This window comes from Rhinopithecus bieti, unplaced genomic scaffold (assembly GCF_001698545.2).
Source record: "Rhinopithecus bieti isolate Rb0 unplaced genomic scaffold, ASM169854v2 scaffold_2574, whole genome shotgun sequence".
In the NCBI taxonomy this organism is placed as follows: domain Eukaryota; kingdom Metazoa; phylum Chordata; class Mammalia; order Primates; family Cercopithecidae; genus Rhinopithecus; species Rhinopithecus bieti.
The window spans coordinates 1,776,568-1,799,622 of record NW_016804493.1 but is presented as its reverse complement, the minus strand read 5'-3'; the positions used below and the strand labels follow the sequence as shown (position 1 = coordinate 1,799,622).

The 23,055-nt window shown below is 44.6% G+C and overlaps 1 protein-coding gene across 2 annotated transcripts in view; it reads left to right on the top strand.

Moving 5' to 3' along the window:
* Positions 1-609: 609 nt before the first annotated feature.
* The window catches only part of WWOX (WW domain containing oxidoreductase), a 486,572-nt gene continuing 464,126 nt past the window's right edge, over positions 610-23,055 (top strand). For both annotated transcript variants that reach the window (XM_017868656.1, XM_017868654.1), the window contains exons 1-4: positions 610-1,156; positions 9,355-9,419; positions 10,715-10,772; positions 14,219-14,397. In XM_017868656.1, coding sequence (XP_017724145.1) covers positions 1,050-1,156; positions 9,355-9,419; positions 10,715-10,772; positions 14,219-14,397 — 409 coding nt within the window. In that variant the 5' untranslated portion in view covers positions 610-1,049. The remainder of the gene's footprint in view (positions 1,157-9,354; positions 9,420-10,714; positions 10,773-14,218; positions 14,398-23,055) is intronic.

The following is a 23,055-nucleotide window of genomic DNA, read 5'->3' as shown; positions in this document are numbered from 1 at the left end:
ATTGCAGCCTCGACTTCTTGGGCTCAAGTGATTCTCCCCCCTCAGCCTTACTGAGTGGCTGGGACTACAGATGTGCACCACCATGCCCGGCAAACTAAAAAAATAATTATTTTTGGTAGAGACGGGGGTCTTGCTATGTTGCCCAGGCTGTTCTCAAACTCCTGACCTCAAGTGATCCTCCTGCCTCAGCCTCCTAAAGTGTTTGGATTACAGGCATGAGCCACTGAGCCCGGCCTAGCTACTCCTTCTGAGTTGTGCCCACTACACAAAGGTGTCAGGTACATGAGACGTCTGTGCATTTCTGCCCTGGAGCCCATATTAAGTGCTCCGTAAACGTCAGTTTCTATTATGAACAGCATCCTGTTTTGGCTGGAAGAACCTTCTCTAAAACAGGAAATCAGGAATCAGCAGTTTTAAGTTTTCCAGGTTATATTTTAACATTGTGTTCATATGCAAAACAAAGTTTGTGAATCAGCACGAATGCTGGCAAGTCCTGAAAGGTTTCTGATCATGGACTTTCACGAGCCCCCAAGGCAAGGAGAGACAGAAACCCAGGACACCCTGGACGCCGCTTTCCAGTCAGGCGCCTCCTGGACTACATTTCCCATATCCAATTGCCAAGCTCCTGCAGGATTGGCCAGAACAACGCGGAAGTGATTACGGGTAGCCCAGCAACGGGCGGAGTCCTGGACCGAAACTGGATGCGCACGCCCCTTCCCTGCTGCGGGGAGGCGGACAAGGCTCCGCTCCATCTCCAGCGCCTCGGAGCGCTCTCCGGTTTTGCTGTCTAGCCCGGCGGCAGCGCGATCTCTTAGGCGCTTTCACCGCCTTCCTCTCCAGGCCCTGCCCCTTTGACGCCGGCAGTCGCGATGTTGCGGAGACTGGATTTCAGCTTCGTGGTCGGCGGAGCGGCCCCTGGAGGGCGCAGTGCGCAGGCGTGAGCGGTCGGGCCCCGACGCGCGCGCGTCTCTTTTGGAGCGGGAGTGAGTTCCTGGGCGAGGGGACCCGGCAGCAGTTGATTGGGGGGCCAGTTGCTTCCACAGTCAGCCATGGCAGCGCTGCGCTACGCGGGCCTGGACGACACGGACAGTGAGGACGAGCTGCCCCCGGGCTGGGAGGAGAGAACCACCAAGGACGGCTGGGTTTACTACGCCAAGTAAGGGGGCCGCAGTGGGGCCGCAGACACACCTGGGACCCTGCAATGCCCTCGGACGCCACCAGCGCGGGGAGGGCGCGCGCTCCAGCGCAGCGAGTGCGGTGCAAAGTGGAAGTGACTTTTAAGGAGCTTCAGGGTTTCAAGGGTCCAGGGTTCCCAGGAGGGGCTGGCCCCCTTGGTGGGCCCTGGGTCCAGCGGGAGTCACCTGGCGGCTTCCCGGCGCGCCCTCTGCTGTTCAGGATGCAGCACTGCGCGGCGCGGCGAGGGCAAAGCGGCCTCATCCCCGCCAAAAAATAAAGACATTTTAAAAAGTGCACGTGCTCAGCTCCCTCCTGCAGGCTGTGGGTTGCAGGGCTAGGAGTTTTGTTTTATTTTCTCCAGACCGGTATTGCTCAGTCACCCAGGCTGGTGTGCAGTGGTGCCATCATAGCCCACTGCAGCCTCTACCTACCGGGTTCAGGCAATCCTCTCATCTCAACCTTCTGAGTGGCTGGGACTACAGGCGTGCACTACCATGCCCGACTATTTATTTAAGTATTTGTAGAGACGAGGGTCGCACCATGTTGCCCAGGCTAGTCTCGAAGTGCTGGGCTCAAGCAGTCCACCTGCCTCAGCCTCCAGAATCGTTGAGATTACAGGCGTGAGCCACTGAGCCCAGCCGGGAGTGTTTTTTTTAGCAGAAGTCCTAGATAGCCTCACTATCGTTTGGTGGGAAAGTTTTGGAAACCACAGCAGAGCCTTCATCTTTAACTGTGTGACCTTGGGCCATTGAAAGAACGTTTAATCTCCGTCTTCTCACCTGTAAAATGCGTTGATGTGAGGGTCAGTTCAGGCACTGTGCACAAAGCACACAGTAGGTACTCAGTGTTCCTTAACTGTCTTTCCTGATTGTTCTTCAGATATGACAGTGCGTCTTATATCAGCACCTTAGAATCACCTAGGGAATGTCCTAAATACGCGTTTTGGGTCTCCGTAGAGAACCTACTGCAACAGACTCTCCACTTTGGGAGTCTGTTTTTTAAGCTTTCCGGGTGAGGTGGAATATCACCTGGATTTGAGAAACATGGATGTAAATCTGATTTTCAGCACCTGGGAAACTTTTTGTAAGTGGCTTTTCTGGGCCCCACTTCCAGAGGGTTTTTTTTGTTTTTCGTTTTTTTTTTTTTAAGACAGAGTCTCGCTCCACGCCCAGACTGGAGTGCAGTGGTGCGATCCTGGCTCACTGCAACCTCTGAATGCCGAGTTCAAGCGATTCTCGTGTCTCAGCCTCCCGAGTAGCTGGGATTACAGGTGCCCACCACCATGCCTGGCTAATTTCGCCCTGTTGGCCAGGCTGGTCTCCAACTCCTGGCCTCAAGTGATCCGCCCACCTCGGCCTCCCAAAGTGTTGTGATTACAGACAGGAGCCACTGCGCCAGCCCAGAGTTCCTGGTTTAATTGGTTTGGCCTCTCCCCTCTCGCTTGGTAGGTTGTAAACATCTTCCCTCCCAGGTGATTCTAATCTATGCAAGGATGTGAACCACTGCTGCCTTTGGTGGCAAGGTAGAAGAAAAACAAAGTTCTGATGAGTTCATTCAAGACACACAGAGGTATTATGTGCCAGGCCTTTTGCTGGCACTGCTTATACCGAGGCAAATAAAAGCCAGTTGTCATCCTTAGGACCCAGTCTTATTAGGGCACAGTGACATGTGTAGAAGCGTCCCCACGCAGTGTGTATACCAGGAAGCAGCGTGTCTGGCATGAGGTGTGTGTAGGTATTGGGGGGGAATGTGAGGAAATATAGTGGCACACTCACAGTAACCTTGACTTCCTGGGCTCAAGCGATCCTCCCGCCTCAGCCTCTTGGGTACCTGGGACCACAGGTGTGTGCCTCCACACCCAGTTAATTATTACATGTTTTGTGGAAATGGGGTCTCACCATGTTGCCCAGGCTGGTTTGAACTCCTGAACTCAAGCCAGCCTCTCTCCTGAAGCTCTGGAATCACAGGCCTGAGGCTCTGTACCAAGCCCAGAGCGGTGTTTTGAGCGCAAGTAGAAGTGGGTGGGGCAGGAGGGCAGTCCAGGTAGAGGGAACAGTGAGCGGAGAGGCCCCCTGCATGGCCTGTCCAGGGGCCTGTGATCTTTGTGAGGGTCCAGGAATGTGAAGGTTCAGGCAGGGAAGGGAGGACCCAGTTCAAGGAGTTCTGTGCCTTGTGGAGAAGCTTGGGCTCTGTTAGCAGAGCCAGAGAGTGGCATTCGGCTTGTGACTTCAGGAAGAATTTCTGGCTCTTGGGAATTAAAGGGCCTTTTCCAGCAGCAGCAGAGCTCCATGAGCCTTTGCAGGGGTCGAGGCAAGCTCCTGAGCGGGCACTTACTGTCCCTCTCACCTGTACGTCTGTCGGGAAGGGCTCCTTTTCATCCTTCAGAGCCGAGCTTACATGTCACTGCCCAAGAGACATGTAAGCTTCCTGACTGTGGTGTCCCCTCAACCTTGTACTGGTCACCTTGTTTCTCCGCTTCTTCGTGCTTAGCCTTGGCCGTGTACTCCTCCTTGTTGGCCCTGTCTCCCTTGCCCAGGTTGCAGACATCGTGAGGGCAGCTTGTTCATCTGCGCGTCCCCGGTGCTTGGCACCCAGAAGCTGTAAGATGAACCCCTGTAGGATGAGTAAATGAATCATCTCAGGAAGGTCAGCCGCAGGCTTCTATGGGTGGGTGGGTAGTGCACTGGGCCCCAGAGTACAGAGATGCACATGACCCCCTTCCGGCTTCCTAAGCCCGCCTCTGCCTCTGGCTCTGTGGGGCATGTCCTCCTTTGCCACTCAGCCACAGAGGTGCTTCTGCTTCCCTGCAGGCGTGCCCTGGATCGTGGTGCTAGGGCCCTGGGGCTCCCTTGCTCCTGCTCGCCCTGCGTGCCCCCTGTGCCTGCCTTCCTGCTGCTTGGCCTTGCTCCCATCTGCTTTCTTCCTGTGTGTCCCATGGCCAGGGCGCTCGGGTGCATACATGGTTTCCAAAAGCCCTTCCTCCAGCCCCCCGACTACTGTCTTAGGTCTCAAGCTGGCCTCTCTGACTCTTACTTTTTTTTTTTTTTTAATTTTAATTTAAAATTCTGGGATACATATGCAGGATGTGCAGGTTTGTTACATAAGTAAACATGTGCCATGGTGACTTGCTGCACCTGTCAACCCATCACCTAGGTATTCAGCCCCGTGTGCATTAGCTATTTATTGTTTACACCAGCTGAGATGCCAGGGCTTGGCTGGTTCCCAGCTGGAGGACTCATCTCTCTGGACCTTCTGTCCATCCCTGCCAGCCCTCAGTTCTCTGGGTGTCAGGGCTGAAAGGCTGAAGTTCTTTGGGTGTTAGGTTAGGATGCCTCTGATGCATCCCAACCCCACATTCCCTTGATCTCTCCTGATCTGTGAACATCCTGGCCCTTTTCTTTTTAGATTTTTGCGCTGGTTCCAACCCCTTTTCATTCCTGACTCTGGAAGTGACACTTGTTTTTCTCTTGGGGTTGGGGAGACTTTGCGGATGTGCTTTCTAGGAGGCTGCTCTTTGAGTCATTTCTTTTCCATGTTGTTTCCCCTCGTGTAGCAGGGCCACAGCCAGGGATAGAGGCTGTAGCTCCCACTGAGACCTCGGGGTCTGGTGGAGCCTGGTCTTGTGTGGCTGCTGTTCGCCTCTCCTGCTTTCCCACCTGCCCCATGGTTCACTTGTATGTCTCAAAGGCACACACGTCTTACGGCTCCAAAGCCCACCAGGCTGGGCTCCCAGGGATGGGGTCGGGGGAGACCAGAGACCTGAGAGTGCTGGTGGGCCTTTCTTCTACCCCTCTCCCCTAACAGTCTCAGAGCAGCCCCTTTGTGGGAGATGGGGAGGGAGGGACAAGGTTTCAGTGTCAGAGCCGTCCTTGTTTGCGCTTCCCTGTCCTCCTCATGAAGCTCAGGCCTTTTGGCAGTCACAGGCCTCCATGTCTCCTGCGTCCACAGGGCTGGCTGTCCTCACCGTCAACTCTAGATCTCCCTGTGAACTTCCACTGTGTTCAGAACACAGACACACACACTGTAGGCGGGACATGGTGGGAGGCCAAGGTGGGAGGATTGCTTGAGCCCAGAATCTCGAGGCTGCAGTGGGCTATGGTTGTGTCACTGTACTCTAGCCTGGGCCACAGAATGAGACCTTGTCTAAAAAAAAAAAAATAACAGAAAACACCCTGTACGTGGAAGTGCGGTATTCATGTAATATGATGTTCACTTAATTTTGAATCCTTTGGTTTAAGTTTAGATTACTATTAATTATCTCTTTAAATGGCAAGCTTATTGAAAAAATAAAAAATCAAAGTTGGCTTTTATTTAAAGGAGAATGGGAGAACACTTAGGGGACATGTGTTCTAATTTTCTCTTCATTAAAAGTCATTTAAGGTTATAATTAAAAGAACACCTTTTAATTAATTTTATATTTATGAAAAATAAGTCTTCTGCTGAAAGGTACAGTTCTTAGTTCTTCCTGTGTTAACTCTATAACCCCAAGAAGTAGGTGCTGTTATTGTCCCCATCCAAACTGATGAGGAAACTGAGGCATGGGATTAAATGACTTCTTCAAGGGCAGAGTGGCTGGCAAATGGGAGACCCAGGAAACGGGCAGTCAGGCTCCCGAATCTTCACGACCAAATTACTGTCTCCGCTTCAGCTGGTTCTGGATTCTTCCCCAGGGATGATTGTGTTCTGCAGGGGATGGCTGGCAATGTCTGGAGACGCTTTCTGTTGTCACAACTATGGGACTGGGGTATTGGCGTCTGATGGGCAGAGGCCAGTGGTGCCCAAGACAACCCCACAATAGAGAATGATGTGATCTGGGTGCAGTGGCTCATGCCCAGAATCCCCGCACTTTGGGACGCTGAGGCAGGTGGATCAGTTGAGGTCAGGAGTTCGAGACCTGCCTGGCCAACATGGTGAAACCCCATCTCTGCTAAAAATACAAAAATTATCCAGGCGTGGTGGCAGGTGCCTGTAATCCTAGCTACTCGGGCTGAGGCAGGAGAATTGCTTGAACTTGGGAGGCAGAGGTTGCAGTGAGCTGAGATTGCACCACTGTACTCCAGCCTGGGCGACAGAGTGAGACTGTGTCTCAAAAAAAAAAAAAAAAGAGAATAATTCAGCCTCAAGTGTCACCAGCAGTGAGGACGAGAAACCCTGGTTTAGGCATGTTCTGTGAAAGTCAAGAACATAGGTTGACAGAGTTTGTTTTGTTTTCTAAATGTCTTTCTGAATAAATAAATAAATATTCTGAATGAGTTTTGTAGCTCCTTTGGAAAGTATTCATTCTGTGTGTTTACATTTGTGCACCTGCTGTGGGCCAGGCATGAGGCTACGTGTCTGAGGGTCCAGCTTCACCTACTAAGGGCCGGGAGGCTCTTTCTGTGCCAGCCTGCCTACTGTCAAGGCTCAGCTTCCACTGTTAAGGGTCATTTCATGGATTTTTTTTTTTTTTTTTTTTTTTTTTAAGATTGAGTCTTGCCTTTTCACCCAGGCTGGACTGCAGTGGTGAGATTTTGGCTCACTGCAACCTCCACCTCCCAGGTTCAGGAAATTCTCATGCCTTAGCCACTCAAGTAGCTGCGATTACAGGCATGTGCTACCATGTCTGTCTAATTTTTGTATTTTTAGTAGAGATGGGCTTTTGCCATGTTGACCAGGCTGTCTTCAAATCCTAGCCTCAAGTGATCCGTCCGCCTCGGCCTCCCAAAATGCTGGGATTACAGGCGTGAGCCACCGCGCCCAGCCACTTTGTGGATTCTTGAGGGTAGAGTGTTTTGGAGCCAGGCTTCAAGCGCATTTGATGTGTGCCTATGAGATGAAGACTACTTTTAATGGCAGGCAAGGAAAATGCAACTCCATGTCTTAACTTTCTTGAAGAAGCGTAAGACAGCTGTGCAAGGGGCAGGAAGGTTTCGCGTTGTTGCCAATGCTTGGTGTATCTGATTGCTGTTCCTGTCCCTTTTGAAGGAGAAGCAGGAGTTGGTATGCCAATATTCCCTCTGTGCCAGCGGAGAGTGGGCGATCCTAACCAGATAGTCAGAGCTGCTTTTTTTTTTTGAGATGGAGTTTTCTGTTGTTGCCCAGGCTGGAGTGCAATGGCGTGGTCTCAGCTCACCGCAGCCTCCCCCTCCCGAGTTCAAGCGATTCTCCTGCCTCAGCATACCGAGTAGCTGGGATTACAGGCATGCGCCACCACACCCGGCTAATTTTGTACTTTTAGTAGAGACAGGGTTTCTCCATGTTGGTCGGGCTGATCACGGACTCTCGACCTCAGGTGATCTGCCTGCCTTACCCTCCCGAAGTGCTGGGATTACAGGCGTGAGTCACAGCGCCCGGCCATAGAGCTGCTTTTTTCGCAAGTGGTATTGGATGGTGGTTGATGTACAAAGTAGGAGTTTGTCTTTGCTACTGATACCGTAGCTGGTACAAGGATTTAATCATTCTCCAAGCACTGTCACAGGTGTCCCGTGTCTCGCCTTTTCAGCAGCTCTGTGAGGTGGCAGCAGTGCTGAGGAGACGGCCTGCACTCAGCTAACACGGGTTGCTCAGTCTTCAGCATGCTGAGTGAGGCATTCCTGCACCATGACAGAGACCCAGCTGCCAAGACTTGGTCAAGACAGAGCAGAAGCCAGCAGTTCATAAAAAGACCTTGCTTGCAAGTTGTAGAATTTTTTTAGAAAATTCATGCTCTCTGTATTTATTTTCTTTGAAGTAATTGACAGGGAAAGAATGTTCATGTCCTATCACCTAGATGTTGCTGATTTAAAAATATAACTGTCTGTGTTGGCTTGAGTAGGTAAACTTTTAGGGAACCCAGCCTACCCTTTGCATACCTCCTGTAGCACCTGGCTTTTTCCCTGATGAAGTAATTATATGTTTTCCTGGATTCCTTATTACCTGGTGACACGTGTTTCTAGTTATTGGCCTACTATTTTAATTATAACTTTGGGTGGTGGTCTGAGATGAAATGTTAAGTTTGACGCAAAAAACAGACTAGTTTATGTAACTGATTTGTTCCCAGTAACAGCTTGCATTTCCCAGAGCTTTTTGTATGCCCGGTGCTATGCGAAACCCTGGATATACAATATTCTTACATAGCAGCCCCCAAGATGAGAGCTAGGATTATTTCCATTTTGCGGATGAGGGAATGGAGATTAAGGCTTGGGGTCCCTTGACCAAAGGTGCACAGCGCACAGCTAGGTGACTTATGGGGCTGTCTTACTCCATCTCTTAACTACCTCTTGGGACCAGTTAGGAACCAGTGCTTAATGAAACACTTTGAAGTTACATCTGCGGAAAGAATAAACATTTTAGCTGGACAAGGTGGCACGGGCTTGTAGTCCCAGCCACTCAAGAGGCTGAAATAGGAGGGTCACTTGAGTCCAGGAGTTCTAGTCCAGCCTGGGCAACATAGTGAGACCCTGATTCTTTAAAAAGAAATACAAATAAACAAACATTTAAAGAGATTATATACATTAGATATTATGAATTTTGTCACTACATCCTGGAATAAAACTAAAACAAATACAGAGCAAAATGCCTTTAGATTTATTTATTTATTATTTATTTATTTATTGAGACAAAGTCTCGCTGTGTCTCCAGGCTGGAGTGCAGCGGTGTGATCTCGGCTCACTGCAACCTCTGCCTTCCTGGTTCAAGCGATTCGCCTGCCTCAGCCTCCCAAGTAGCTGGTGTGTGCCACTGTGCCCACCTAATTTTTGTATTTTTGGTGGAGACGGGGTTTCACCATGTTTACCAGGATGGTCTCGATCTCCTCACCTTGTGAGTTGCTCCCTTGGGGCTCCCAAAGTGCTGGGATTACGGCATGAGCCACCGCGCCCAACTGCCTGTGGATACTTTGAGTGATTCAGCAAGCCTCCTAAAGTTGACCCCATAGCTGGGGTCACAGTCCTCTTTCTTCTTCTTCCCTCACTTCCTCCTTATATCTGGCTTCTAAAGGCAGGCTGTCAGGAAATGTCGACAGGGCCGCTGCTGCTTCTAACTTGAGGAATTTGACCTGATGTAATCAGTGACATTTATATTCTGCCCATGCCTTCTCCGAATGTCGGTTTTTACTACTCTTAGAGTATTATCTGGGAGAGAAAAAAATTTAATACAATTGATTACTTTTAGAAGAGTTAATTTTATTTATTACTGTGGATTTTTTTTTTTCCCCAACAGTCACACCGAGGAGAAGACTCAGTGGGAACATCCAAAAACTGGAAAAAGAAAACGAGTGGCAGGAGGTTTGTATGTTGTTGTCAAAGGATCTTGGATTGAAGCATTAAGTAGATGGGGAAAATGTCACCGGCTGAGAGGTGACAGGTTATGGTGTGTTTTTGGGAGGGCTCTCTGGTAGACAACCGGACTCCCACTCTGAGGAGCTTATGGGATTTGGCAGAAGAAGAAGATGAGATCGTAGGGTGGAGTGAGGATGATTTCTTACTGGTCTTAAAGTACCAAAATGGCCGGACATGATGGCTCATGCCTGTAATCCCAGCACTTTGGGAGGCCGAGGCAGGTGGATCACCTGAGGTCAGGAGTTCGAGACCAGCCTTGCCAATATGTTGAAACTGCATCTCTTCTAAAAATACAAAAATTAGCTGGGCATGGTGGCGCGTGCCTGTAATTCCAGCTACTTCGGAGGCTGAGGAACAGGACACTCTTAAACCCAGGAGGCGGAGGTTTCAGTGAGCCAAGATCATACCACTGCGCTCCAGCCTCAGTGACAGAGTGAGATACTGTCTGAAAATAGCAAAACAACAACAGAAAACACAATCAAAATAATTGAGGCCTTTGATTCACAGTGTATGATGTTTTCCTATAGTTGCAATGTTTATAAATTTGTTCTTGGCTATACTATGGAATTAAATATGTAAGTATTTGGGAATTTCGTAAAGATTACCATGACTTCTAGGTGATTCTGAGCTAGTGTGTGATCCATGGAATAGAAGTATAAGAAGGGGCCAGGTGAGGTGACTTGTGCCTATGATACCAGCAGTTTCGGAGGCAGAGATGAGAGGATCACTTGTGCCTGGGAATTCGAGATGAGCCTGGACAACATAGTGAGACCCCATCTCCAAAAAAAATATGAGAAGGTTCCTGCCCTTAAGAGGTTTAGGGTCTAGTTGAAGCGTCAATGTGTACACCGGAGAAAAAATGGCAGTGCCTTCTAATATACGAGGCATCACAAGTCAGCGTATGAATGATGTTGAGTGCCTGCCCTGCACGTAGATGTGTTCTGTGAGCTCATTCAAGGGAGAATTCCCATTGATTGGTGCAACCAGTAAGGTTTATAGGGTGATTCGGCATAAAATATATTTTCTTCAAAGCAAGAGGCAAAAATGTGGAGCCCAGGTGGGATCATGGGCCTTCTGCAGCTGCCACAATTGGAACATGTGACCAAAGCCAGTTGATGTGACAGCTGTTGGCTGGGAGGGACAGGCTTTGGGGTGGGGCCTGGAGGGCTCCTCCCCTTCCTGACCTAAGAACAGTCTTTACTTCCCCTGGCACCTGTAGACCTGTCTTTCTTGTGTTTCAGATTTGCCATATGGATGGGAACAAGAAACTGATGAGAATGGACAAGTGTTTTTTGTTGAGTAAGTATCTACAAAGAAACCACTCTCAGCTGTTTGCTTTTTAATAGGAATTTTTTAATTATGAAACTAATACACAATAACTGCAGAAAAATACAAAGTATAATAGTATGGATCTGTAATCTTAGCAGAAGTAACTACTTTCAACATCTCTGGATTTATTCTTGTATTTTCCATGCGCATGCATCCTTAAAAAAAATAAGGAGGCCAGGTATGGTGGCTTATGCCTGTAATCCCAGCACTTTGGGGGGCCGAAGCGGGTGGATCACAAGGTCAAGAGATCGAGACTATTCCGGCCAACATGGTGAAACCCCATCTCTACTAAAAATACAAAAATTAGCTAGGTGTGGTGGCAGATGCCTGTAGTCCCACCTACTTGGGAGGGTGAGGCAGGAGAATCACTTGAACCTCGGAGGCAGGGGTTGCAGTGAGCTGAGATTGTGCCACTGAGCTCCAGCCTGGACGACAGGATGAGACTCCATCTCAAAAAAAAAAGAATGCACTGTGTGGGCTGTTTAGTAACCTGCTTTTTCCACATAATATATTGTGAGCATTTTCTTGTATCCTTATCTGTTTTTCAAAAAGATGCTATTTAGCAGCTCTAGAGTTATTATTTTGTACAGATATACTATAATTTATCAAATTGCCTGTTGGACATTAATGCTAAATTCCTATTATTGAGAATCTATAATTATAAATAATGTGTTGAGTGAACATCCTTATCTGTAAGATTTTTTCACCTCTCTGATTCTGTCTTCAGGATAAATTCCAGTATCACGCAGCAATAGTAACCGCCTGTCCAGCATACAACATGAGCCATGCCTGATTCTAATCATCTTGTATCTGTAGCATTAGGTCATTCGATCCCTACAGTGCCCTGAGATGTAGTATTGTTATTATCCTTAGCTTACTGCCACTGACACAGACTTGAGGGGTTAGGTGACTTGGGAAGGATTCTACAGTAAAGAAGTAGCACAGCCAGGCTTTGAGCCCAGCACCTGCTCCAGGGACTGTATTCTTGACCATTGTAGTTAAGAGGGGAATGAATGTTTCACAACTGCTGACATTTAAATTAGAAGCTTGAATAGTCTTTGACAGGATTAGGATTGGTTGGTTAATCGAAGTTGATTTAAGCAGGATTTTTTTATTTTAAAGTTATGAATGTCACATAAACGTTTTAGTGTTTGATTCAAGTACACGAACATTTAGGGGTTGGGCCAGCCCTGCTCTTTGAGTTTGAGTTCGCTGCAAGGATCCGGTGTTGTCTTCCTTCCCCAAGCACACCTGTAATTTCTACTTTCACCTTAGGGTTGAGCAAACACAGTATTTTCAAAGAATCTGATTGCTACATCATTTGGGACTTTTATGGTTTTTTTCTAGCATTTTCACTGTAGTTGATTGAACCAAAAATTTTTTTTTAGCTGCTTGTCTTTGAGGCTCTCCAAAGCATTCAACCACATTTTCATAGATAACCAGTGACACTATTTTTCACCTCCTATATTATCAGTTCGTGTAATAATAGCTTGCTAAATAATGTAGTTTATAGTAACAAGTTCAAATGACATATGTGTTTTTTGAGCAAACCTGGTGAACTTTTGGTGCACAACTAATATTGAGAGCAAATGGGCCAAGGCTTGCTTGAGAGGAGTCTCTCAGGCCACCATAGGCAGCCCCAGGACAAGGCTGTCTAGCAGTTGGATAGGTGGGAGTGCCTATTATTTGTTAAAAGGCTTTTTCCCTAACTCGTGAAAGTTTTTTTTCCCCTCAATTAATTGAGGATATCAACGCATTGGTTATATGTTGGAAACGTTTTTTTCCAAGTTCTCTTTTGTGTGTGTGTGTGTGTGTGTGTGTGTGTGTGTTTTTAAACTGGGTCTTGCTGTGTTATCCAGGGCTGACGTACAGTGACACAGTAACAGCTTGCTGCAGCCTCAATCTCCTGGACTCAAGTGAGCCTCCTGCCTCAGCCTCCTGAGGAGCTGGGACTACAGGCCCATGCCACCATGCCCAACTAATTTTTAAGTACCTTTTTTTGTAGAGACTGAGGCTCAGTATGTTGCCCAGGCTGGTCTTGAACTTCTGGCCTCCAGTGATCCTCCTGCCTTGACTTCCCAAAGCATTGGGATTACAGGCATGAGCTACCACACCTGGCCGAATGTCTTAAATTTTTTGTGTAGTCAAATCAGTTTTCTCCTGTGCACTCTGTGCCTTTGCATTCACGCTTGGAAAGTTACTCCCTGAAATAGGTATTAATCAACCAAGAGCAGCAGTTCTCAGGCATGGTTCCTGGAACAGCAGCATTAATATCACCTGGGAATTCATTAAAAATGTACCTTCCCGGGCCCCCACCCCAGACCTACTGAGCCAGCAGCAGGGTGGGGCTGGCAGTCTGCGCTCTAATAAGTCCTTCAGGGGATTCTCATGCTCCCTAGCTTGAGAGCCACCCTGCTAGAGCAGGGGCTGTCTACTTTGTCAGTAAAGGGCTAGATAATATGTTTTAGGATTTGCGGACCATAGGGTTTTTGTTACAATGATTCAACTCCACCTTTGTAGTGCTAAAGCAACTATACACAATATACCAGTGATGGCCATTGTTGTGTTCCAATAAAACTTTATTTACAAAAACAGGCAGTGGGCCAGATTTGGCCAGCTCCTGGTCTAATCTAGAGGAGTAAGCAAGGGCTCACATGATCATCCTCCCACCTCAGCCTCCCGAGAAGCTGGGACTACAGGCATGTGCTGTCACACTCGAAATTTTGTTTAGTTTTTGTAGAGATGAGGTCTCACTATGTTGCCCAGGCTGGTCTTGAACTCCTGGGCTCAATTGATCCTCTTGCCTTGGCCTCCCAAATTGCTGAGATTACAGGTATGAGCCGCTGTGCCCAGCCTCCAGTATATTTTAATAGTGTTTTTACAAGAATCAAAATGAGTGCTCATAGGAGGTACGAGTGCAGAGCCTTCAAGTGAAAATCGTTAGAATTTTATTAGTTGGCAGGTTTCTTATTTACCACTAAGACTTCCATTTTGAATTTTCTACTTCTGTATGTCTTTAGGCCCTTGCACAGGGCTAAGAGATCTCATTGAAATCTACTGAAAAGAGTGCCTGGCAGATCTTACAGCTACATTTACATGAATTAGATAAAAACCCAAAGCTTTCTCAAGAAGCCTTTTTTGAGATCTGAGGACACACGGCAATAGTTATTGTATGTTACAGCATATGTTCTAGGCAGTTCTGAAGGAAAGGATTTGATGACTATCTTTTTTGGCAGAAATGTGATCCTTCTGGAGGCCAGAAGATAGATTCAGTGGGCCCCAGTTGTTTTCAGGTTTAAGGAATAAGCGTTTTGGTCTATGAAAAATGGGGTTTGCCTAAAGTATAAGATTGTGTTATGTTTATAAATGCCTGTCTTCATTGCTGTGGGTTTGCTGCTTTTTCCTTTTCTGGGCAGCCATATCAATAAAAGAACCACCTACGTGGACCCAAGACTGGCGTTTACGGTGGATGATAATCCAACAAAGCCAACCACCCAGCAGAGATACGACGGCAGCACCACTGCCATGGAAATTCTCCAGGGCCGGGATTTCACTGGCAAAGTGGTTATGGTCACTGGAGCTAATTCAGGAATAGGTAGGCTGTTCACTTATTTATTTATCTTTGGAACTGCTATAATGAAATCCACTTAGATCTCACTATAATGGAATTTTGTATAGTGGTTCTCTGATTTAAACATGAATTTTATCCTTTTCAGCTATCATTTCATTAACATCACCACCTCTTTTTAAATGCTAATGTTGTCATGGAAGCCTATGTCGGGGCTGACCTTGAAGTCTCCCAAAGCTGAACACTCAGCAAAAGACTGTGGCTGTTTTGGTATTCAGGGATAAGAGACAACAGGCTCCGTCTAAGAGTTTTTGACCTGGTCTGCATGGTGTATGGGCATATTCCAATTACCTGAGTTATTCAAACCAAAATTGATTGGTAATAGAATACGGAGAACAACAAGGTATTATGTCTTTGGAACAAAGGATACTACAGGTTTCGACTGGTCACTGAGCATATCATTTTCTTTGGGCACAGAATCTTATTTCTCTATAAAATTGGAGAATGAGTTCCTGTCTTCACCTCTAAATTAACCCTCTTAATTGCCAGTGTTTACCCACAGGGACCATCATGTGTAGATGGCTCGAGAGGGTATCCTTGCTTCGATATGATGGGCTGTTAAGGAGACAGGAGCAAGGCAGAAGCAAACCATAACTCTTCATAGGTTTTTATTCTGATTTTGCTTTGGTCTATTTACATAAGTATCTGACTCGGTGAGAACCATCTGCTTTGAGTTTAGATACGCATCTTCAGATTTGTCGACATGGAAAACATTGCATTTGGCTGTCTTCTGTCAAGTTCTCTCTGTCCTTTTGGTCCCTCCCAGCCCCGCACTGCCCCTTGATGGTCTCCTCTACTCATTTGTTTCTTAATTTTGTTTTTGTTTTTGTTTTCTGTGGGTTTATAAAGATGTCGATATTTATGGGGTTCATGAGATGTTTTGATACAGGGATGCAATGTGAAATAATCCCATCATGGAGAATGGGGTATCCACCCCCTCAATAATTTATCCTTTGAGTTATAAACAATTCAGTTATACCCTTTCAGATATTTTAAAATGTACAATTAAGTTATTATTAACTATAGTCACCTTGTTGTGCTATCAAATAGTAGGTCTTATTCTTTCTTTCTTTTTTGTACCCATTAACCATCTGCACTTCTTTTTTAATTTTGAACAATTCGTTGAAGCTCCAGAAATGTTTTCTAGCATGATTAGGGAAGCACAGGAGGTAAAAATACATTGTTCAATGGTCAATTATTGTGTTGTACAAGGTCTGAAATCTAACAGGCTGCCATCCTAGTAGAGAAATTTTTACTGTACTTGCCTACGAAGGTAAAGAAGCAAATGTGAATTTTTTTTTAAGAATTGAAAGGGATTTATTTAAAATCAACTCTCATACCTCATCCTGGGCTCCAAATATGTTCAGTCCCTGCATTGGAGTAAATTTTATATAATTGTCATTGAAGTCAAAACTGATGGTGTAATATTAAAAACAATGGCTGCATCCCCAATCCAAGAAGCAATACATCTTGTTGATCATATTAACTACTGTTATGGTGAATGTGTGGATCCATACAATTGTGGAATAATTAAGAAAAAAGAACTTAAGGACTTAAAATGTCTCTTTTAAAATTTAACAAGTTAACCAGAGACTTTAAAGATCTTATTCTCTTAATCTTCTAGCTAGACTGTTTTTCTCTAATGAGTAAGATATGTGACTACTGATTTTTTTTTGTGTTAAGTGTTCCAGCTGCTCCATGTGACATTACATAGCAGACTCTCAAATAGAGCTAATGCTCTTTCAAAGATTTGCAACAGCAGACCTACGACGTTGTAATCCAGGACTGATAGAGTGGGTTCAGAATATTAAAAGGGTGATATCTAGTTAGATACTAAGTCTTGATGGAGAGGAGGAGATTCTGAAGCATTGAGAATAAGTTTGTGGTTGTTGAGAATGGCCCTCACATGTTGGAGTAAAGCCAAAAACTCTTTGTGCCTCTTCACAGCTCCCACTTCCCCCTAAGACTCTTCCTTCCTGATACCTATGGTTCATTTTGCGGACACTGCAGGAGGTGTCTGCGGTCCAGTTGGAGGTTGTGGCAAATTTTAACGCTCAGGACGGCACAGATGTCACACAAGGTCTTAGGGAGACCAGGCTTTCCTATTCAAGTGCCCACAGCTCTTTCCCCAGCTGTCACCTTCCGCAGGAATGGCCTCTAACACTGTTACCTCACCCCATTCCCCTCCACTCTTGGGAAGCATATGTCTAGGTGAGTGGCGAACATTTTTATTCTGAATTTTTGAAATAATACCATACTGCAAGTTCCAGGCAATCAAAAACTCACAAATCACTTTCACTCTGCAGCAGTGGTATCAGGCCTGAAGAAAGGAAGAGGCTGCAGATAGGCACATGGCTTTGCTAAGTTAGCTTTATATCTTGAGTGGCTGCCTTAGAAAGTGTCCTTGCCCAAGTAGGCTGTGGCTTCTAGATAAAGTCCTTCTACTAAGCTATGAAACATGCCAATTTATAAATTGCTATCACTACTTTAGTTCCGCTTATTTCAAATGAAATAGCTGAATGCTGAGTGAATGAATTGGGCATCTTTACTTCCAAGACTTCTGGGGCATTCAGGAGTCATCTTCTTCTAAGCTATAATGGTGCTGGTGTTCCCTTCCACTCAAGGGAGCCTGTTTTCTTTGGATAAACTGTGGAATCTTTAACCTTGTGAATGTATGTTTTCTCTAAGGCAGAGTGGGCTGAAACAAAACATAACAGGATTTATTTTGGAAGTGGTGACTCCATAATAAAAACATAGATATCTAATTCGCCTTACAAAAGCCGATTTACAAATCTAGTATTTCCAGTGGTTCGTTCTTTCTTTTTTTTTTTTAATGCCCCACATGACACTGCTTTGTTGGAATTGCCATTGGCGAGGATCTCACTGACATGGAAGGGGACATCCCTCCCTTGCCAGATTTCAGGGTTGCACTAGAGCCGTGCCCCCTTTGAAGTGACCTCTAAGCAGACTCTGTCTTGTGTCATTTCCCTCTCGCAGTTGTAAGTGATACGGAGCTGTATTTTGAGTTTTTGATACTGATATTGCTAAGGCAATTGGAGGGATTCTTAATTCATCTAAAAAATCAGTGATTCTGACAGAAAAAAGGATTTGGAGGAAATGTCAGAATAAAGCATTGTGGGTTCATGAAGTCCTTGGTTTTATAATTAAGGTTTATAGGCAGGTATTACTGCTGTTGACTGGATTCAGCTGTCTAGGTTGGGGATGAACAAACTACGATCTCTGGGCTAGCTCTGACCCACTGCCTGACTTTGTAAGTAAAATTGTTTTAAAACACAGCCATGCCCATTTATTCCCATTCCTATAGTGGTGAACTACTGTTTGTGTGTATTCAGTTATTCCAAAATAATATGGCCGTTTGCAGGTTACCAGAAGTGTCACCCAGTTATGGCAGAGATCTTATGGCTCGCAAAACCGTGAATATTTACTCTTTGGCCTTTCCCAGAAAACAAGTGCCGACTCCTGTATTAGATAATCCAGTTCATTCAAAGTGTTATCACCCCAGCAGTCTGTAAATTAGCCACAGCTTAGATGAAATTTAGGCAAATGGGATGCCCCAGGCCACAGAAAGACTGTGGCAGCACATTGTATGTAACTGTTGGGGACGTTGCACCAGTGTCCTGTACCTCCTGTGCCCCTTGCCTCAAACCCCCTTATTTTTTGGGAGCTGCAGCTTTTTTTAGGGAGTTGCAAGGATTAGAATGTTGCCTCCTCAGAAACTAACACTCTTCTCTCCTTGACCTTTGTTTAACCAGCTTTCTGAACCTGAAGAACTTTGTAGATTGAAAACTGTAGCTTGTGGACCTCTCTCTGTGGAGATCAGCATCTCAGTATCCAGGGGGAAGCCATCTCTTCACCCAGAGCTTCCGCTAGCAGATCAAGAGGCCCGGAACCCCGCAGTCCTGAATGCTAACCAGTAGAGACAAGGGAGGAGTTCATTTCTGTTTGTGTTCAACATAGACTGAGCAGGAAGGGCCAGGTGTTTTACAGCTCTTTGGAGTTAGCAGCTTGATGGCTCTGATTTGATAAAAACAACGGAAATGCCTTCAGCACGGTGAACATTACATGCAAATGCTGGGAAGTGTTAGGAAAGGGAATTTTTTTAGGCGAGGGAGTTTCCCATTGAGGACGGTCCCTGCTTCGTTTTTAGACACAGCCCATCAGTCAGCTAATTTGGCTATGCATATAAATACTTTAGTATAAAATGCTGCCCCCTGCTACCTGCAGGCTGACATGTTGCTCATCAAAGGCAGGATCCTTCTAATGAGGGATGAGTTGGATGCCTAAATGTGGGACCACCTACTCTGTTCATTGTCTTAATTAACTAGATGTTTGTTGGAACTCATGCAAATTATTTTCTGTAAGCAGATAGGTTTATTATCATATTTAAGGAGTGACATCCAGGGTTTGTCAGACACCCATTAAATATTTTTTTTTTTTTTTTAATATTTGAGATGGGGGTCTCACTATGTTGCCCAGGTGTTAGTCTCGAACTCCTGGGTTGAAGTGATCCTCCCACCTCAGTCTCCCAAAGTACTGAGATTACTGGTGTGAGCCACTGTGCCCAGATGCTATTAACAAGTATGAACAAATTAGATATTTTCAGTCTAATCTTCTGTGGTAATGATGATAAAACTTCTTAACTTTCAATCTTAAACCAGCAGTGGCTAAAACTTGATTTTAAAATTTTTTTCAGAGTTTGGTCCAGATGAAAATTTCTTTCATTTTGCAAACCTTTCGAACGCTGGGCTGCATCATATGTTGTGACTCTAGAGCTAGAATAGCCTAGCTTAGTTTCAATTTTTGAACCGAAGGACCCATTAACAGAAACAAAACTTTTTTTTCCTCCAAACAAATACAAGCTGGCCACGTTGGTAAATACCAGTGAAATATATTTTGGGACCGACACTTGAATTTTCTATTGGTATTTATGTCACAAAATCACCTCTCTAAGGTTTATTACGTGGACCTATACATATGCCTACTTACATATCAAAATGTATATATTTTAAGGTATAAAAAGTACATGCTCAAGGTATCAGTCACTCCCCAATTTGTTTTCTTTGAAACAAAATGAAGGTATAAAAATTTCATGCAGGGAATCCCAAAATGTAATTATAGTGTAATGTTGAAAGTGATTGTCTTAGCTTGCAGAGGCTACTTTTTAAAACTTAGGGTCTTGTTTCTAAATCATGTGTTGACATTACAGTGTGAACTATAGTTGCTGTACTCTTTGATCCTACAAATCGTCACCATGATGAATTCATATCTGGTGCACATTCTACCAGTTCTACACGAATACAACAAAATTACTTTTTCTTCATGTAGAGAAGGGTGTTCATTCCTAAGATTTTAAATCCACACTTCCCAATTATGGACTACACCAGCTTCCTTTACACCTTTGCTTCTTTGTTTTCTTTTCCGTGCCTAAGTGTTACTGCTTTTTGCCTTTGAACCTAAACCATGCCACTGATGGTTTTTTTTTTTTATTCCCAGTTATTCCAAAAGGCCCCATAAATCTGAGGCCATAGCTAACTTACATTTAGTCATTTTCTTGGGTAAAACATACTCATATGAAATCATTACACTTGGGATCTTGAAATGCCTGATTAGTTTCCTTTCGGATTGTTGACAAGACTTAAACCAGTGGGATCTTGGCATTTATCTTTTTAAGAACCTGGTGCTCATTAAGGAAAGGAAAATATTCTGAAATAATCGAAATAACCTTTTGGGCATTGAAACTCCATTTTAAATGAAAAACATTTGTGTCTACTATTCTCTTATGCTAAATTATACCCAGCTATTGTAAGTAAAATTATTTTGAAGTGACTTTGTTCTAAGGAACTATGGAGATTCTTGACAATATTAGACAAAGTTCTTAAATGACATTATATAAAAATTGAGAATTAGTACCTTATGACTTAACCATTTTACACTGAAATATTATTGGACATTGAATGTACATGGAAATCACATGATCAAAGTTTTTGAGAAGTAAATATCTAAAGGAAGAGACCAATTTAAAACATTCTAATGAGCTTCATCTCATATTTGGTAATCTCACGTAAAATACTTACAATAGGGATATGTGTATGTTATATATGTTTTTAAAATAGGTTTGTAATCATGTACACAGTAGTCCCTGCTTATCGGTGGTATTTCACTTTTTTTTTTTTTTGAGACAGAGTCTTTACTCTGTCGCCCAGGCTGGAGTACTGTGGCATGATCTCGGTTCACTGCAGCCTTTGCCTCCCAGGTCCTAGTGATTCTCATGTCTCAGCCTCCTCAATAGCTGGAATTACAGGTGGACGGCACCACGCCCACCTAATTTTATGTTTTAGTAGAGACAGGGTTTTGCCATGCTGTCCATACAGGTCTCGAACTCTTGACCTCAGGCAATCTGCCTGCCTCAGCCTCCCCAAATGCTGGGATTACAGGTGTGAACCACTGGGCCTGGTCATTGTTTCACTTTTTGAGATTTAAGTTACCTGAGGTCAACAGGCATCTGAAAATACTAATTTTGAGAGAGAGAGAGTATGGGAGAACACATTTACATAACTTTTATACAGTATATTGTTACAGTTCTATTTTATTATTATTGTTGATTTCTGACTGTGCCTAATTTATAAATTAAAATTTATCCTCAATATGTGTGTATAGGTGAAAGCAAAGAATACATAGGGTTTGATACTATCCAGTTTGCAGGCATCACTGTGGGTCTTGGAATGCATCTCCCGAGGATAAGGGGGGGCTACTGTCTGTGTGAACCTGATTAGGTCTCAGTTGAAACTTTGTTGTCACATGCGGTCATCAGTTGAATTTCATGCTTGCATGTAGGTTTAGATTTTAATTACTTTTTCATAGTGTCAGCATAACAAAAGAGGGTCATACAAACCATTGTTTAATGACAAAGTGGTTCAAACTCATAAATAAAAAAATTCAGTAATAGATTTTTGTTCTACTTGAGGTTTTGTAGTGTTACATCAAGCTTGAAAACTTGGAAATTGTTTTACTTAAAACCCAATTAAAATAATTTGATCTTTTGCTTTTACAACATATAGTGGCATAGTAAGAATTGTAATGGAAGATGGTACTTTACTTTTTTTTTTTTTTTTTTTGAGACAGTGTCTTGCCCTTTCACCCAGGCTGTAGTGCAGTGGTGTGATCTCAGCTCACTGCAACCTCCACCTCCCGGGTTCAAGTGATTCTCCTGCCTCAGCTTCCTGAATAGCTGGGACTACAGGCGTGAGCCACCGTGCCTGGCTAATTTTTGTATTTTTAGTAGAAACGGGGTTTCGCCATGTTGGCCAAGCTGGTCTTGAACTCCTGAACTCAAGTGATCCGCCCACCTCGGCCTCCCAAAGTGCTGGGATTACAGACATTAGCCACCATGCCCGGGGGTGTTCTACATATTTTGTTTAATCTAAAAGCAGAAACGTCTTTATATATTTTTATTTTTTCCACTAGAGGGCTCTGTTGCCCTTTGATAAAATTAAACAAAAGAGGCAGCGTTGCAATATAGTTCTCTTCCTCTCAGTCTATCTTGCTTTCATTTTGGTTAAATAATGTCTTTTACTTTTCTAACATGTCATTTAGGTCTTCTACTTCTCTGTGGTGGAGTTCAAACTGAAGACTGTTACTAGTGTCATGTTTGCTTCTTTTTCTCTCTCTTTTGTTTGTATAAAATGCCAGGGATGAAGGGATCCACTTAATAAAAAGGCCCATTGTGTTCAGGGAGCAGCCTGTTCTGCCAAATCACACAAGGGCATGTGTTTTCGTGACATTATTGCTTTTGAGTGTGCTGCCCTAGCAATAATACGATTTTTTTTCTAAGTGGAAATTGTAATATTTACGTATTAATACCTCTGTTTAAGGTTCATTTTGAATGCCTTGGTGACTCGATGTTTTTTTTTCTTTTTTTTTGAAATGAAGTCTCCCTCTTTCGCCCAGGCTGGAGTGCAGTGGCGCAATCTCAGCTCACTGCAACCTCCACCTCCCGGGTTCATGCAATTCTCCTGCCTCAGCCTCCTGAGTAGCTGGGATTACAGGCGCCCGCCAACACGTCCGGCTAATTTTTGTATTTTTAGTAGAGACGGGGTTTCACCATCTTGGCCAGGCTGGTCTTGAACTCCTGACCTCATGATCCACCCGCTTCGGCCTCCCAAAGTGCTGTGATTACAGGCGTGACTTACTGCTCCTAGCAGCCCTGTGTTTTTTTCTAAGAATGTAGTGTCCCTTGCTCCCTGCTACCAGCCTTAGCCAGTGTTACATAATTTATTGTAATTGTTTATTAATGATACATTCTTCCTCTAGAAGAAAATGTGTCCTTTTGGGCTCAGTAGAGTATATGTTTCTTAAATAAGAGGGATCATATTAAACCGGCTACTTAATGTGAAGCAGATAGCCAGTGTTCTCCATGTACAATCTTAAGGAGGGTAATTTTTATTTTGGCTCTATAATTATGGTTTGAGGCAGCCCATTAATCGCATACTTCAGCTGTCAAATAGAAATTTGGCCCAGAAAGGAATACACTTTGGCTTTACAAAACTGCTTATTTTCAAATTTTAAATGGGGACAAAACGAATATGCTATATTATATACTTTTAT